This window comes from Odocoileus virginianus, chromosome 31 (assembly GCF_023699985.2).
Source record: "Odocoileus virginianus isolate 20LAN1187 ecotype Illinois chromosome 31, Ovbor_1.2, whole genome shotgun sequence".
NCBI classification, from domain to species: domain Eukaryota; kingdom Metazoa; phylum Chordata; class Mammalia; order Artiodactyla; family Cervidae; genus Odocoileus; species Odocoileus virginianus.
Window position 1 is genome coordinate 31,970,584 of NC_069704.1, and position 16,694 is coordinate 31,987,277.

Below are 16,694 nucleotides of genomic sequence, written 5' to 3' on the forward strand. Positions count from 1 at the left end.
TAGCGTCTCTGATAAAATGTCTTTGAAAAGTCAGCTTCTTTCTGTTTGGGTTCGGGGATGGCCTAAGCAAGGAGATCTAAAGGTCTGATTGCTCTTATAAAGCCTTTTAACCAACTCTGTTTTCAATTTCCCCTGATAACCATTATCTTCAATTCCTAAAGATATACAAATTGGCAATTTTTTCTTGGCCTCCCCTACTGTAGATGCTTAGCAAAGTGGAACAAGTTAGAACTCAAGCCTCCTGTTTTCATCCATCTTCCTCCATCTTCCAAAATTTTGTTGATATCTCTCCTTTGCTATTAACTCTTCAGTTTTCTTTTTTTTGTGTATTTATCCTTTTTAAAAAATTATTTTTTCTGTCATCCTAGTGGCTTTTGAGATCCACTATGTTTATCATAAGTTATACAACTTTTTTTTTCCAGTGAAATGAAAATAAATTATAATTATATTTTATATTGTTAGGACATTTGTTGGAAATTACCACACACAAATCATTTTAGTTTTACCCAATTGTATTTGTTGTATAATAAAAATTCCATTTCATACGACACTAAGTCTGCCTTATATCTTTCCTAGGGGGTGTGTTTCTTTTAGGTCAAAGCTGGGAATGTTCGTGAAAGTCATTTAAGAACTTAAACCTTGTTGGGCTGCACCCTATAGGCCTGCAGTTCTTGTAATTGCCCAGCCGTAAGACCAAATAAAGCATCCAGAGATAGCTAGAGAGATCAGTGGTTTTCTTTAATAGTGAGTCTTAACACACCTGATGTAAGGTCCTGGAGAGCAGACAGTGGACAGGACATGGCAGCAGTTCTTGCTATGGTGGAGGGGGTGGGTGTTACCAGTTTCACAGGGAATTGGCATCAGGTTGTCTCATCAGTTACTAGGGAAACCAGCAGAAGGGCCTGTTCTTCATCACCACTTTGATAAACTATTAATAGTGGGTGGAGCCATTCTTAAAGCTCAACATGCAGAAAACTAAGATCATGGCATCTCATCCCATCACTTCATGGCAAATGGATGGGGAAACAGTGGAAACAGTGATAGACTTTCTTTTTTTGGGCTCCAAAATCACTGCAGATGGTGATTGCAGCCATGAAATTAAAAGTTAATGCTTACTCCCTGGAAGAAAAGTTATGGCCAACCTATACAGCATATTAAAAAGCAGAGATGTTACTTTGCTGACAAAGTTCTGACTAGTCAAAGCTGTGGTTTTTCCAGTAGTCACGTATGGATATGAGAGTTGGACTATAAAGAAAGCTGAGTGCTGAAGAATTGATGCTTTCGAACTGTGGTGTTGGAGAAGACTCTTGAGAGTCCCTTGGACTGCAAGGAGGTCCAACCAGTCCATCCTAAAGGAGATCAGTCGTGGGTGTTCTTTGGAAGGACTGATGCTGAAGCTGAAACTCCAGTACTTTGGCCACCTGATACAAAGAGCTGACTCATTAGAAAAGACCCTGATGCTGGGAAAGATTAAAGGCGGGAGGAGAAGGGGATGACAGAGGATGAGATGGTTGGATGGCATCACTGACTCAATGGACATGAGTTTGAGTAAACTCCAGGAGTTGGTGATGGACAGGGAAGCCTGGCATGCTTCAGGTCATGGGGTCACAAGGAGTCAGACATGACTGAGCAACTGAACTGAACTGGAACCACTCTGATCCAAAAAGTAGAACAGTCACTAGCTAGGAGTGGGGGGATGGGAGGTGGGGCAAGTTATTGATTAATCTGTATGATTAAGAGGGAGGGTTAGTCATGTGAACAGGCTGTGGGTGAGGCAAGGACTCCTTGAGCAGGGATGTACGCAGAGCAGGAGTAAAGCCATCTTGAGTGGCCCGACCATACACAGCCACATAGTGTTTTTGAACTTAGCAAAAAAAAATTTTTTAATTTGGCTGCACTGGGTCTTAGTTGCAGCACTTGGAATCTTCACTGCCATTTGTGGGCTTAGTTGCAGCATGCAGGCTGTAGCTTCCTAACCAGGGATCGAACCTGGGCTACTTGCATTGGGAGTGTAGTGTCTTAAATCATTGGACCACCAGGGAAGTCCCCAGCAAAAGTGTTTTTACCTGTTAGCTGAACTATTAAACAGTATTTTTAGTGATCCTCTTTTAAAGGATTTGAGAACTGGTAGAACATTTTAATAATATTTCTCATTAGGATTTGTGATGGTGACTAAATTTCAGGATATTAAGCTTATGATTTTAAGTTTAAGTATGTTTTAAAACATTATGGGAAAGTAAAGTTGAAAAATACCAAACTCTATACTGTTTTATTGTGATTAAAAATACAGCCATGTTTTAAATGAAGCCTATTTTACTATCTTATAATCCAATAGTGTTTGGATTTTTTTCTAATTGAGATGAAATTCACACAGCATAAAATTTACCATTTTAAAATGAACAATTTAATGGCATTTAGTATGTTCACAATATTGTACAGTCACCTCTAATACCTTTTTTTTTTTTTAATCATCTGCCCAGAGGAGATCCTCATACCATTAAGCAGCATTACCAGTGGGGTATGTGTTTGATACCTGGCTGGGGAGTTAAAATTCCACATGCCTCGTGGCCAAAAAAGCGAAATATAAAACAGAAGCAATATTGTACCAAATTTAATAAAGATGTTTTAAAAAAACAGTATACATGAAAAAAAAACTTAGAAAAAGGAATAAAATTATTCTTCTTACATAGATGTCTATTTGAAACTTCAAAATAAGACTGTTAGAATAAGGAAGAGCACATATTCATTTGAAGAGGATTCATTCTCTCCTCTGACAGGCCATAGTGTAGGGCAGATTGCCCCAATTTAGTAAGGAACTGAGCTGATTTGAGGTAGGTTTGTAAAACTTATGAAACGTGTAATTCTTTATTTATCCCTCTCCCCTTTCTAAGTTGTTGCCTTCCAGAGGTCACAGTTGTAGGCCCAGGGTTTCTCACAAGACTGCCCCAAATTCTGTTATTTTCTCTTGTATTTGTTTTGCTGCTTTCTGCTTTGCTTTTTAGCTTCTTGCTCTGTGTATTTTAAGAATTTGTCAAATGCCACTAGAGAAGAACCATTGGGTGTCACATCTCTGTAACTCCTTTCTCCCAGGAAACTTGGCAGCCTGGAACTCCCGCTTTTGCCTCCATTCTTTTGAAATTGCTGAAAGCTTTGATGACTCCTCTACCTCTTGGCTGTGGCTCTTGCTGGGCATTGGTTTCCTCTGGACTTTGCCCCATGCACCTTTTCTCTTGGTTGATTTTGCTTTGTGTATCTTCAGTGTAATAAGTAATAGCTTTGAATATAACTCTGTGCTGAATCTTGTAAATCTTCCTAGCAAATCACTAAACCTACAACCAAGATCATTCTACCCAGCAAGGATCTCATTCAGATTTGACAGAGAAATCAAAAGCTTTATAGACAAGCAAAAGTTAAGAGAATTCAGCACCCACCAGACCAGCTTTACAATAAGTGCTAAGGGAACTTCTCTAGGCAAGAAACACAGGAGAAAGAAAAGATCTGCAAAAACAAACCCAGAACAATGAAGTAAATTGTAATAGGATCATAATATCAATAATTACTGTAAATGTACGTAGATTAAATGTTCTGAACAAAAGACACAGACTGGCTGAATGGGTACAAAAGCAAGATCCATATATATGCTATGTACAAGAGACCCTCTTCAGACCTAGGGAAACAATACAGACTGAAAGTGAGGAGCTGGAAAAAAACACTCCATGCAAATGGATATCCAAAGAAAGCTAGAGTAGCAATACTCATCACAGATAAAATAGACTTTAGAATAAAGACTGTTATGTAGAAAGAACAGTAATTATTGATCAAGAAATCAATCCAAGAAGAAGATATAACAACTGTAAACATATCTGTACCCAACAAAGGAGCACCTCAATATATAAGGCAAATGCTAACAGCTGTAAAAGGGGAAATCAACAGTAACACAAATAATAGTGGAGGACTATAACACTTAACTCACACCAATGGACAGATCATCCAAACAAAAAATTAATAAGGAAACATATGTCTTAAATAACACATTAGATCAGATGGACCTAATTGATGTCTACAGGATATCCCATTCAAAAGCAGCAAAATATACATTTTTCCTCTAGTGCACATGGAATGTTCTTAAGGAGAGATTACATCTTGGGTCACAAATCAAGCTTTGGTAAATTTAAGAAAATTGAAATCATATGAAGCATTTTTTTTTTTTAAACCACAATGCTATGAAATTAGGTATCAATTACAGGGGGGAAACTGTTAAAAAAAAATACAAACACATGAAAGCTAAACAATACGCTTCTAAATAACCAAGAAGTCACTGAAGAAGTCAAAGAGGAAATGAAAAAACACCTAGAAACAGAAGACAAGAAAAACACAACCCAAAGCCTATGGCATGCAGCAAAAGCAGTACTAAGCGACAAGTTTAAAGTAATACAAGCCTACCTCAAGAAACTGGAAAATCATCAAATAAGCAGCTCAACCTTACACCTAAAGCAACTAGAAAAAGAACAAAAAAGACACAAAATTAGCAGGAGGAAAGGTCAGCAGAAATAAGTGAAAAAGAAATGAAGAAGACAGTAGCAATGATCAATAAAACTAAAAGCTGGTTCTTTGAGAAGATGAACAAACTTGACAAACCATTAGCCAGATTCATCAGGAAAAAGAGAGTACTCAAGTCAATAACATTAGAAATGAAAAAGGAGAAGTTACGACTCACACCACAGAAATACAAAACATCATTAAGAGGCAACTACTATATAGTTGCATCATAAGAAGCAACTATATGCCAATAAAATGGACAGCCTGAAAGAAATGGACAAATTCTTAGAAAAGTACAACCTTCCAAGATTGAACCAGGAGGACATATATGAACAGACTAATCACAAGCACTGAAGACAAAATATGAAAATATCAATCGCAAGCTCTGAAATAAAAACTGTGATCAAAAAGCTTCCAGCAAACCAAAGCTTAGGCCTAGAGAAGCACTAACACCTATCTGCTCAAACTCTTCCAAAAAATTGCAGAGAGAGAAAAACACCCTGAAAATTTGAAGCACCGTGGTCAAAATAGAATGAGTCATAGGTTTTTGAAAGTAAAAGAATAATTGTCATTTTAAAGGCAAATAATTAATTCCACTTTTTTTCCTAAAATCCTAACAGAGTGATGATATTTTAGTTGTGTAACAATGAAATTGTTCTTTTGAACGTTAGATGTGTTGTAAAGTCTTGTACAGCCTCCAAACCACTCAGCCTGGTTTATCAGTACCACTGTGTCATGGTGCAAGCTCTGAACGTTTAACAAGAAGTTTACTATGCAAGATCAAGTTGATTTTGCAATATATTTTTCTCTTTCCTTTAATGAGCAATATTAAAACAATTCTAGGAAAAATGATACTCTCATCGGATGAGTTTTGCCTTCTCATAAAATTAGAACCATATAATCCATTAACTTGTCTTTTCCGTTTAAACTTCAGATATTTGAACTGAATTTAGTATTCAGTTGCAGGAATTCTTTAATTTTCGGTGCATGATAACATCAGCTTCTCTGCTCATTTGAAAATATTATTGTTCCTTTTTATATTGTCTGATTTTATAGCTTTTAATGGCATCAGCAATAGGAAATTCTTTTTTGGAAGTAGGTAGGTTATAAACAAACATACATCTGTACGAAACTTAGATTCTTTTGGTCACAAAAGGGGGGTGTTGAGATGTTTCTGTAATGTTTCTTTGTGTGTGTGTGTAAAGCCTCCCAAATGGGGAGAAATCAGAATATGTGATTTTTTTTTTGAAGAGGAAAGAATATGTTACCTAGTGGAAGGGTTGCCTTAATCCCAAACAGCCTACCTAATGAAATATTTAGAAGCACTTAGCGCTTTTAAGCAAATATCTTCTGTGTCCCAAGGGAAAGTAATTAATCTGGGTATAGAATGTTCCCTTGTTTTTATTTTTATTCTTGACCAGTGGAGACTGTGAGGATGGGTATATGGGCTGTTCTTATGGCAAATGGTTGTAGACTTAGAATAAGTGGTCTCATGGTATTACTGGAGGAACCAATTAGATACCACAGTTTCTTATAAAGCCTCTTGAAATTATCTTTTACTTGACTTACAGTGATCAAAATAAACTCCTAAGCTTACAAATTGATGAAATCCTTCAATGAAGTAACCTACTGAGAGTCCATTTTTTTTTTTTAGCTATCTAATTGTAGGATATATATCGATACTCTTGTCATATAATTAAGTTAGCATTTCACCCTATATTATCAATGCAATTATTTTCAGCTATTACAAATGCCTTAATTTGTTCATTTGGATATCATTTTAAAAATTAACCCAAACTACTACTTGTATTATATTGAAATCAATGTTAATCCAGAATATAGTCAAATAATCTTATTTTAAAGCCTTGTAACCTAACTAAGTCTTATGTGTTCTGTATGCTTTGGCTACAGCCCCACCACTTATGTTTTGGATGAAGATGAACCTCGATTCCTTGAAGAAGTTGATTACAGTGCAGAAAGTAATGATGACTTAGATATTGAATTGGCTGAAAACACAGGAGACTATGAACCTTCTACCCAAGAAGAAGTACTTTCTGACTCTGAATCAAGAACATACTTATCTTGAACCCTTTGCCATCACTTATTAATTGCAAAGAAGAAGTGAAATATCTTGGTTTTTGTTACATAGGAAGTGTGAGAGAAATGACTTTATAGAAAGCTGACTCAGAAAGACGGAAAGCATCTTGGACCTGTTTGGTTTCAAGACAATAAATATGTTATTAATTCATGACAAAATTGGCACTTGTTTTATTTTAGATATTCAATGCACTTTACATAGCATTGAAGTATCAAATATTGGATTTACTTTTTAAAAAAACCCTGAGTGTCACTGCATGAATTTTTAATCTCCTTATGGTTATATATCCTGCATCAAATGGGTAATTTTGAAGTGTGTGAGAATATAAAGTCTAAATTCCAGAGTTGTTAAGGATCCTGAGTTACTGAAAACTAATATATATGTACATGGATTCCTGTAGATGTGTCTGTGTAAGGATGGGTAGATATTGAAGATATGACTGTTCTTCTCAATCATGTTAACTGTTGAGTTGTGACTGAAATCATCCAGTTTGCCTTGAAACCATTACATTCTACATTTACCAAATTAAACAAATAAAAACTATATTAAATGTTGCATTCATTTTGTCATCCTTTTTAACCAGCTCAGATTATTTGGTCTATGGAATCTTCGGGGAAATATTATAGTAATCTGACATCTGAATACATTGATAAAAATTTGTGAAAAAAATGCTTACTAGCGTTGTTTATATAGTAGAGGCATACCTATCGTAAAAAATATATTTGAACAGCTCTTTTCTCTAAAATTGTGTCTCATGGGTGCACGTAAAGCCTGCTGCTGCAAACTGCGGCTGCTGCTGCTGCTAAGTCACTTCAGTCATGTCCAACTCTGTGCGACCCCATAGAGGGCAGCCCACCAGGCTCCCCCGTCCCTGAGATTCTCCAGGCAAGAACACTGGGGTGGGTTGCCATTTCCTTCTCAAATGCACAAAAGTGAAAAGTGAAAGTGAAGTCGCTTAGTCGTGTCCGACTCCCAGCGACCCCGTGGACAGAAGCCTGCCAGGCTCCTCCGTCCATGGGATTCTCAAGGCAAAAGAGTACTGGAGTGGGGTGCCATTGCCTTCTCCGGCTGCAGACTGTTAAAAAGGTTTAAAAATGTAGTGAGGGTATGAGCCAGTGCTAAATGTATATGAAGCGTATGCTGCATCTCCTGAGCTGCGCAGTTATTAAGTATACTGACGTGAATTCATTTGGGGCATGCTGACACTGTGAGTCCTAGAAAAGGCAGTGAATTTCAGCCTTTTCTTGTAGTGACATCTTCGCAAGTTTAAGCTGTCCTGCTGCAGGAATGACTTTGTCCTTATTTATGAAGCAAAATAAAACAAGTCCAATGACTTTGGATAACTGCTCTAAGAACTAAGTTTCTGTTGTAACAAAACAAATGCAAAAAGATAATGTATGAACAGACTTGCCAGGGCTTGGGTGCTTCAGTTTTAGCATGTTATCTTCACATATTTTGGAGAATTTTTCAGAATCTTTCTTTAGAGACCTGTAATAATGAAAAAGAAATTATGAAAGTGTTTCAGATTTTTGCACTTTCTCAATCAACGATTTTCGTTGTCTTATTTGAGACATTTCACCCACAGTGTGGCTTCTTTTTGGCACCAGAGGAACCATGTTTAAAAACATAACAAGGGGCCATAATATTGAGGTCTTATCTCTAAATAGCCTAATTCTTTACTAATCTCAGAAAGTAAAGACTAAGTAGATTGGGAAGTTGAACTAGCCCTCTTAGTGTGTGGTGACCTGATGTAGGAAATATCAGGATACTTTAGCATTATTTATTTAACAATTAATGATTTGTAAAGTTAATTATTATTTTATATATTAGTAGAAGGTAATCACATATATAACTGTAGTATTTTCAGAGGGTGGATTATAGACCACTATGTCTGTATGTGAGCTTTTCTTGGCTCTTAAAAAACTAGAAATTAAAAATCAGAAAAGTCTTATATGAAAGGCAACTGCAGCTACTAGAATATGCAGAATAACTCAGAGTGTGTGTCTCTTATGTTAGCAGTATAAAAACCTCTAACCATATGCTGCTATCATACTTTATATTGATGAGGCATATCTTTTAGTATATGTTGCATACCTGAACATGCTTTTTATTAAATAATTATTCATAAAATTGAAGAGAAGTTCTTTATAGTTAGGAGATGACTAACAATAAATTTTGGAAAAGTAAATAATTTAAATCCTAACTTTTCTAATTAGGGGTAAACTAAATGTCATTGGCTATTTGTAGCTAAAAATGCCCTGAATTTTACCTTTATCTTTTTAGATTTTCATAAAATGACTGAGATGCCTTCAGTGCCATAATCTTGATAATGAATGTGGCTGATATAGTGAAAGTGAAAGTCACTCAGTTGTGTCCGACTCACTGCGACCCATGGACTATACAGTCCATGGAATTCTCCGGCAGAATACTGGAGTGGGTAGCCTTTCCCTTCTCCAGGGGACCTTCCCAACCCAGGGATCAAACCCAGGCCTTCCTGCATTGTAGGCGGATTCTTTAGCAGCTGAGCCACAAGGGAAGCCCAGGAATACTGGTGTGGGTAGCCTCTCCCTTCTCCAGCAGATCTTCCCGACCCAGGAATCAACCCAGGGCCTCCTGCACTGCAGGTGGATTCTTTACCAACTGAGCTATCAGGGAAGCATGGTTGATAAACCAAGTCTAGAATTTAGACTAATTTGATTTACTTCACAGTTGGAACTGTGAATTTCATAACTAGTTTTGATCTAACCCATTGGTTCTCAAATTGTGTATAGTGTGCATCAGAATCACCTGGAGAACTTGCTTCTCAAAACACAGATGACTGACTCTGTGGATCTGGGGCAGGGCCCCCAAATGTGTATTTCTTAAAAATTCTCGGATGGTGATGTTGTTGGAGTCACACTGTATGAACTGCTGATATGATCTGATACTGTTATTATCACAGTTTCCTAAGAATCACAGGACCTATGAATTGGAAGTCAGCACCAGAGATGAGTAAGAGCAAGATAATTTGTAGAATCAAGAAAATGGGCAGAGATCAAGAAGGTCACTGATGGTCAGAGCTGGGGCTTTAGCCCAGGTCTCTTGACAATTAGCCTCATGTTCTTACCAAAGAAGGAGATGCTGTCTTTTGCCTTTCCCCCTCAAGTGAGGAATGTTAAAAGCTTGAGGGTCAGTCTTTCTTGAGTTTATAAAAATTCATCTGGCAAAAACCTATGGCTCACAATGGCTTTTTCTTTATTGCAGTCATAGTGTTGTTTGAATACAGGATTTTGTTCTGGATTAAGTATCATTTTTAATCAGTCTCTGCCACTTCTACCAGTTTTTGTGTGGTGTTTAGAAACATGTAAATTTGTCTGAATCCTAATTACAAATAAGTAAGCTGGTGTTCCACTTTGGATAGTACATTAACCACAGTGAATATGGTACTTCTAAATTTCAATTATCCAAATTAAGGTAATCATATTTAATATAAGCACTGAAATGGATAATATAATAAGTGTACTAATGGAGTTGTTTTTGTGCATGATCCAGAAATAAATTACAGTAATGAGATGATAAATGCATCTTTATAAATCTTTTTGCTTTCCTATATTTATTTTAATAATTATAAAATATTAATTAAAAATTAGTGAAGTTTTCTCTTATTTTGGTGAAAGGTTAAACCCTAGTTCTCCATTAGGGAAAAACCCGTAGGAGCAATAGTTTAATTGAAAGGCTTCCCAGGTGGTGCTAGTGGTAAAGAACCTGCCTGCCAATGCAAGAGACACAGGTTTGGTCCCTGGGTTGGGAACATGCCCTGGAGAAGGAAATGGCAACCCACTCCAGTATTCTTGCATGGAGAATTCCATGGACAGAGGAGCATGGTGGGCTACAGTCCATGGGATCACAAAGAGACATGACTGAGTGACTAAGCATGCACATTAACCCATCAATTCTATTTTACATGACAGAATGTTATTCGTTATTGCTTCCCTGGTGGCGCAGACAGTAAAGACTCTGCCTGCAATGCTAGAGGACCCGGGTTCGATCTCTGGCTCAGAAAGACCCCCTGGAGAAGGAAATGGCAACCCATTCCAGTATTCTTGCCTGGAAAATTCCATGGACAGAAGAGCCTGGGGGGTTACAGTCCATGCAGTTGCAAAGAGTCAGACACGACTGAGCTACTAACATCCATCAATTCTACTTTACATGACAGAATATTATCATTAATGATTAAGTAAATATTTCTCTGGTGAAAGCATATTTAAATTCCTGCATTGAAAAAGGAAAACTCAAAAAAAAAAAAAAAAGAAAACTCAGAAGAAAGTCTCATTTTCTTTATGATGATTAGTGTTTTGAAGATTTAGTCCTTGAAATGTTACATTTCAGCTGTTTCTCACTATTAACAATATTTATAAAGCACTTCTTGCCTGTACTGGGCTGACATGGGTCGTGGGAAGTCTGCCTCTGTGGTGCCTTCCTCTTTCTAGACCTGAACAGTAACTTTGGTCCATGGTCACTTACTCTTCCTGCCCCACCTCAAATGCCTTCTTCTCTATACTCAGGCGCTTGGACCTGCTGGCACCCTCTGTCAAATCCAATCAAGTCTACAGAACTTGTTGGTTGTTGAGGGTATTGAGTCATTAAACCTATTTTTTTTTTCCCCCAGTCTGTGTTTGCTAAGCAGGCAGTGCCTAGATCCAAATGAATGGCCCTGTTTTGGTGGCATGGGAGGCATCATGCAGGCTAGTCAGAGTGTTATTTGGGAGTCTGGGACATGGTTGACACTGGTGAGTGTGGACAGGGTCTCTGTGGGTGTGCATTTGTGCAGAAGATGGTCACCCCCCCATGAAATAGAAATGGATTTATGGTACCTTTCTAGCTATAAACCCAGACAGCTTTAAAGAGCTGAAGAGATCTGGCTCTGAGTATTCAGGAAGGTTTATTTTTGTAATATCAAATGTATGATACTATCCATCTCAAAGATATCACTGATAGAATGCCAACTGAAGATGAGGTGAGGATCAGGAAAGAGTAATTGTGATGCTGATCTTCCAATTACTTTTAATGTACTTTTAAACCACATAAAGATCCATGATAAATGACAAATGTGAAGAAATTATAAAAGGCAAAGATGCTCATTATTGAAAATTAAAGTAGAAAAGCTAGCTAGTGTTTAATAAATGTGAAGTGCACATCTTTGAAAATAGGTCAACTTCTCTGTAAGCTTATTTTCTCTAGCTGAAGGTGTAATTAAGTAGGAAATTTTAAGACCATATTTTCATGTTCAGTGCTCATGGTAAAACAGTAAAGTCAGTTATGTACTCTGTTTACAGTGTCATTTTTAAAAATTATTTATACTTTCCTAGATTTTGTATTATCTATGATTGTTTTTCCTCCTTTTAATTCTTAGAAATGTTTGACATTTCATCTCTTTTCTTTTTCTTTCAACATATGAGCACTTGAAACAGAGTGCATAGATTGGATAGGATAAACTTCAGAATCTAAAAAAAATCATATTAAAGGATTATAATTTGTATTTCACATAGAAGGAAGTCCAACTATCTTTGCCAACCTTTATTTCCCCCTCCTGAAGAGCTATACAAGATGAAAAAATAACAAAAACTAAACCACTGTCTAACCCAGATCACTTACAGGATGGAGCGGGCACACCCAGTCAGTCTCCCTTTTGCCCTAACCAGACTTCAAAATCTGTGTGTTCTGAGGTTGCCAGCTTCCAGAGTGGAGCATGTGACCTGAGCTGAGTCAGTCTGCTCTTTCTGCTGACCATCTGTGGGGGGCCCGTGATCTAAACTAGTCCAAACAGAATGTTGGGACTTGGCGAAGGCAGTGCTGGAACGAAGACCCTGCCTTGGTAGTGGAGGATATTCTGCTGACAGCTGCCATGCAGCCTTGAGAGGAGAACGCGCCCGACACAGCCAGCATCAAAGGAAAAAGACATGGAGAAGCTGAATCTTTTTCTCACTTCAGTCCCACATCAAGCTGTACAGGAAACCTCAATTGCATCAGTTATATGGGCCTATAAATTGCCTTTTGAGTTTAGGCTATTTAAATGGAATTTTCTGTTACTGGAAAGCCTATGTCTGTTACACTGATTTGTATGTCTGAAACCTACCTGAAAACCCAGGCACCTTCAGTGCCCATCCCTGAAGGGGTGGCTTCATGCAAAGCAGATGTCTTAAGAGAAGTTACAAGGGAAAGACACTCTGGAAAGGTCAAAACAGCAGATATCCACTCATACATGTCAGACGGAAAGTGAAAGTGAAAGTTGCTCAGTCATGTCCAAATTTTTGCGACCCCATGGATGTAGTCCATGGACTTCTTTAGGCCAGAATACTGTAGTGGGTAGCCTTTCCCTTCTCCAGGGGATCTTTCCAACCCAGGGATCGAACCCAGGTCTCCCACATTGCAGGTGAATTCTTTACCAGCTGAGTCACAAGGGAAGCCCCTCATGTCGACAAACTCATGTTTATTTTGTGTATACCAGGCAAGAAAGGAGTCATATTTTTGTCATTGCCTACTTGAAACTCAGAGATTATTTCCTCAAGTGATGAAGCCTGTTGTTACTGGCTTGTTCCAAAAGGATATTATCCCAAGAGCTGACTTTTCAGTATCTTGAAAGTGCTCTGTAGTAGTGGACACAAATGTTATGAACTATTAATATGAAAGTGAGTAACTCTTCTGTGTTGCATCATATAACAAGGTGGACCCAGGGAGCAAGCTGAGAGGGAACACAACTCCCTTTGTTGAGTTTACATCAGTTAGACCAATGAGCACATATAATGGGATGAAGTTGTAATATTACTCAGTTAACTAATCTCAAAGCAATTTCCATCCAGCCACTTCTTAGAACTGCAAATCCCTGCCTTTCAGCCACAGGTGATGCATAGATAAAGAGCATTTCAGCAGCTCTTTAAAATTTAAGAAGTTCTTTTCTAAGTTATGTCATTTGAGCTTCACAAAAACACTATTAATAAATAGAGACAGGAGCATTTCCATTTAATATGTGAGGAACACAGGGCTTTGAGAGGCCATATGATTTACCTGGACTTCGATGTGTAGCAAAGCAGAGACTCAGACCGCCTTGGGCGCCTCTGCCGACCACCTGCACTTCTCTCACAGGTGGTAACCAGCGGCCTGCACCACCTCTGTGAGCAAGCCAGCCCATCAGCCTTGCGTAGGGGGTTTGATGACACTGGGAAAACAGGCACTGTGCCATCACTGCGCTCCACGGGGTTCCTCAGGCCGGCGGGCAGGGCAAAGCCTGACAGGATCAGCTGTGCCTGAAGCACTCTCCTGGGTGCTTCGAGAAAACACTCAATGGAAACATTTGTTCTTTTGGCCTATGGAATGATTCTTATATTTTCCAAACCAGTATTCGTATGGATAGTTAGGAAGAAGGCAGTCCATCCAGTTTTTGTTTCTAACCATTACATATATATATATATATGTATTTTTTTTTTTTTTAAGGAAAAAGTCTGGAGTCTTTTTTATTTTATGTTTACTCAAATAGGTAATGGTTTTGTACAAGTCTTTCTCTGTCTTTTCTGCTTTCTCTTAAGGCTACTTTTCTAACTATAATGGTGAGGGGAAAGATTTTTGTCTAATATTCTTACCTAAAGTTAGTTGTATCTCATAGACCTAAAGTACATCTCAACTTAAAGTACATTTAAAAATAAATTTATATTTTTACCAGGAAGATACTTTCTTCTTTTTTATCACTTTAACTGAGGGCCAATCAATAAGCTTTAGAAATAAGCTGTTTTTTAACCTGTCTTTCTGGATTGAATTTTAGTTAGAGGAATATAGCCTTTTATAATGTAAGACAAGAGTAAGATGACCCAAACACTCCAACCTTATATTTGTATTAGTTCATGATTGAGTTCTTGGCCCATCTTTATGCCCATCAAATTTACAAAATCTTTTAGTAATACCACTCCAAAGCATGTCCATCTGTTCTACACCTGGAGTGAATAAAATAATGCTTTTCACTTTGATGATAATAAAGGCTAGCATTTTCAGAGCACCTACTGTGTTATAGGTACTGACCTGTGTACTGTGTACATGCCTATTTAATCTTCACAACAACCCTACGACAGGTACTATTATCCCCATTACATAGATGGGGAAGCTAACTTGCTAAAGATCATACAATTAATGAATGTTGGGACATCAGTTGATTCTTAAGTTGAGCAGGAAAGTGACTACTGAGGACTACCATATTAGGGATTTTACAAAAGTTCATCCCAGATTCCACAGTATCTCACAGGGAGTATATTTTATGACCAGTGTGGTTCAAGCATGGTGTATTTATGTGTGCCTGTCATTTTGCTTATACCCCCAAGGAACAGGTACAGTGGAACACTATTAAATCCAATCTCAGGCCCCTTTGCTAACTCGGGAACTGTAGCAGGATGGCCATCACATTTAACTTCTCAGGGGTATCTCTGTTTATGGGCTGGACCATGTCATATGCCTCCTTTTGAGTTAGCCTCACAAGGCTTACTGGGAGGGCTTGAGGAGTCTCTCATATTGTTGTGTAAGTAGAATCTGATTTAAATAACCTGTGGGGCTGAGGATGCCCTTTCATAGGTGTACTGTATTAGCTTGGATTTACTGTCTATTTAATTCATTCACCAAATATTGTTATAGCTTGTGAGGTTATAGAAACCCAGATTTGAATGGTGTGAGGTACAAAGCCCGGGACAAAATAACAGCTTAGTAAATAGTGTAACCTGTGGGTGGTGGCCCATTTGACTCTATTTCGTTTATTCTACTTCGTATTTCAGAGATTTTCTGTCCTTCTGTAGAATCCTTAGCGCTGAAAAGGCCCTCAGAGGTCACCGAGTCTCTCCTTCTTTTTTAGATGGATTCAGTCCAAGAGAGGGTAAGAGGCTTGCCTTAGGCCACCCCATTTTCTGACTCAGCTCCCTGAACCCCCTTTATCAGATCCCCTACATACACTCTACTGGCAGCATCGGTTTAGGCTGAGCAGGACTGACTCAGTTTCAGAGTTGTTTCATATTCTGTTGACAATTACATTGCCCATCTTGCCATTTATAGCTCTTACTTTATAGCTTTGGGAAGCACCTTAAAGGATAATTGCAAATACTCTACCATCCAAATATGCACTCCCCATGCCTAATAATGAGGCTTTTAAGAGGTGAGATAGGAGAGCAGCAAGATGATAGCTCATGTGAAATGAGAAATCTGGGCAAATGGGATTTGGTAATGGACTTTTCAGTGACACTTCTTGTCTGATCATTGGTTCATGGTTATGCTGGTACATTCTGTATTGTGAAAGGCATAAAATGTCAAAAGGCCCAAATATTGGTTAAGATTTTGATTATTTTGCAGAATTGTAGAAAAAAGAACCTCAGGACCGATTATTTTCCCCCCAAAGCTTTATGTTTAATGTTCTTATCCCTTGTTTAGAAGTTGCACTTTCTATTGTTTGTAGGACTATCCAAAAATTTTTGTTTGTTTTTTTCCTATTGCCTCAGTGATTTAATGGTTCTCATCTTTGAAGAGAAATTCCAACTGCGTTTTGATTTGAGACACGTAGAAAATCTGCTTATGAGCTTGGCAGCTCTTAGTTGAGAGCATTCATTCACTCATTGATCTGTCAAACTTTTATTAAGTACTGATGTACATGGTACTGTGGCAAGTGAAAGGAATGTGAAAGTGAGTAAGACGTGGTTCTTATCTACAAGGAACTCGGAGTCCCATGGAGGAGATAGGCCTGACTTCAATAAACAACGATGCCAATTTTGCAGGGACAAGATTGCCAAGGGGGCACTTGGGAATGACCAATCCCAAACTGGACATATGAGAAAGGTACTGGGATGTGAGACCAGCTGGATCTTAAAGGATGTGGGGGCTTGAAAGGCGGAGAAGGGAGCTGGTAATGGGGATGAGGGTGGTGGGAAGGTATTCCAGGCAGAGGGAGTGAGATGCACAGAGGCTGGTGCTGGGCAGGTAGAAGAGAGGTGGGGGGAGTGTGCTCAGGTCATGAAGGGACTAGGAAGCTATGCTGCAGAGTTTGTATCCATAAGCC

At 38.2% G+C, this 16,694-nt stretch overlaps 1 protein-coding gene across 6 annotated transcripts in view; it reads left to right on the forward strand.

Moving 5' to 3' along the window:
* The window catches only part of AGTPBP1 (ATP/GTP binding carboxypeptidase 1), a 205,940-nt gene extending 198,734 nt beyond the window's left edge, over positions 1 to 7,206 (forward strand). For all 6 annotated transcript variants that reach the window (XM_070459534.1, XM_070459537.1, XM_070459538.1 and 3 more), the window contains one exon: positions 6,451 to 7,206. In XM_070459534.1, coding sequence (XP_070315635.1) covers positions 6,451 to 6,625 — 175 coding nt within the window. In that variant the 3' untranslated portion in view covers positions 6,626 to 7,206. The remainder of the gene's footprint in view (positions 1 to 6,450) is intronic.
* Positions 7,207 to 16,694: the final 9,488 nt, after the last annotated feature.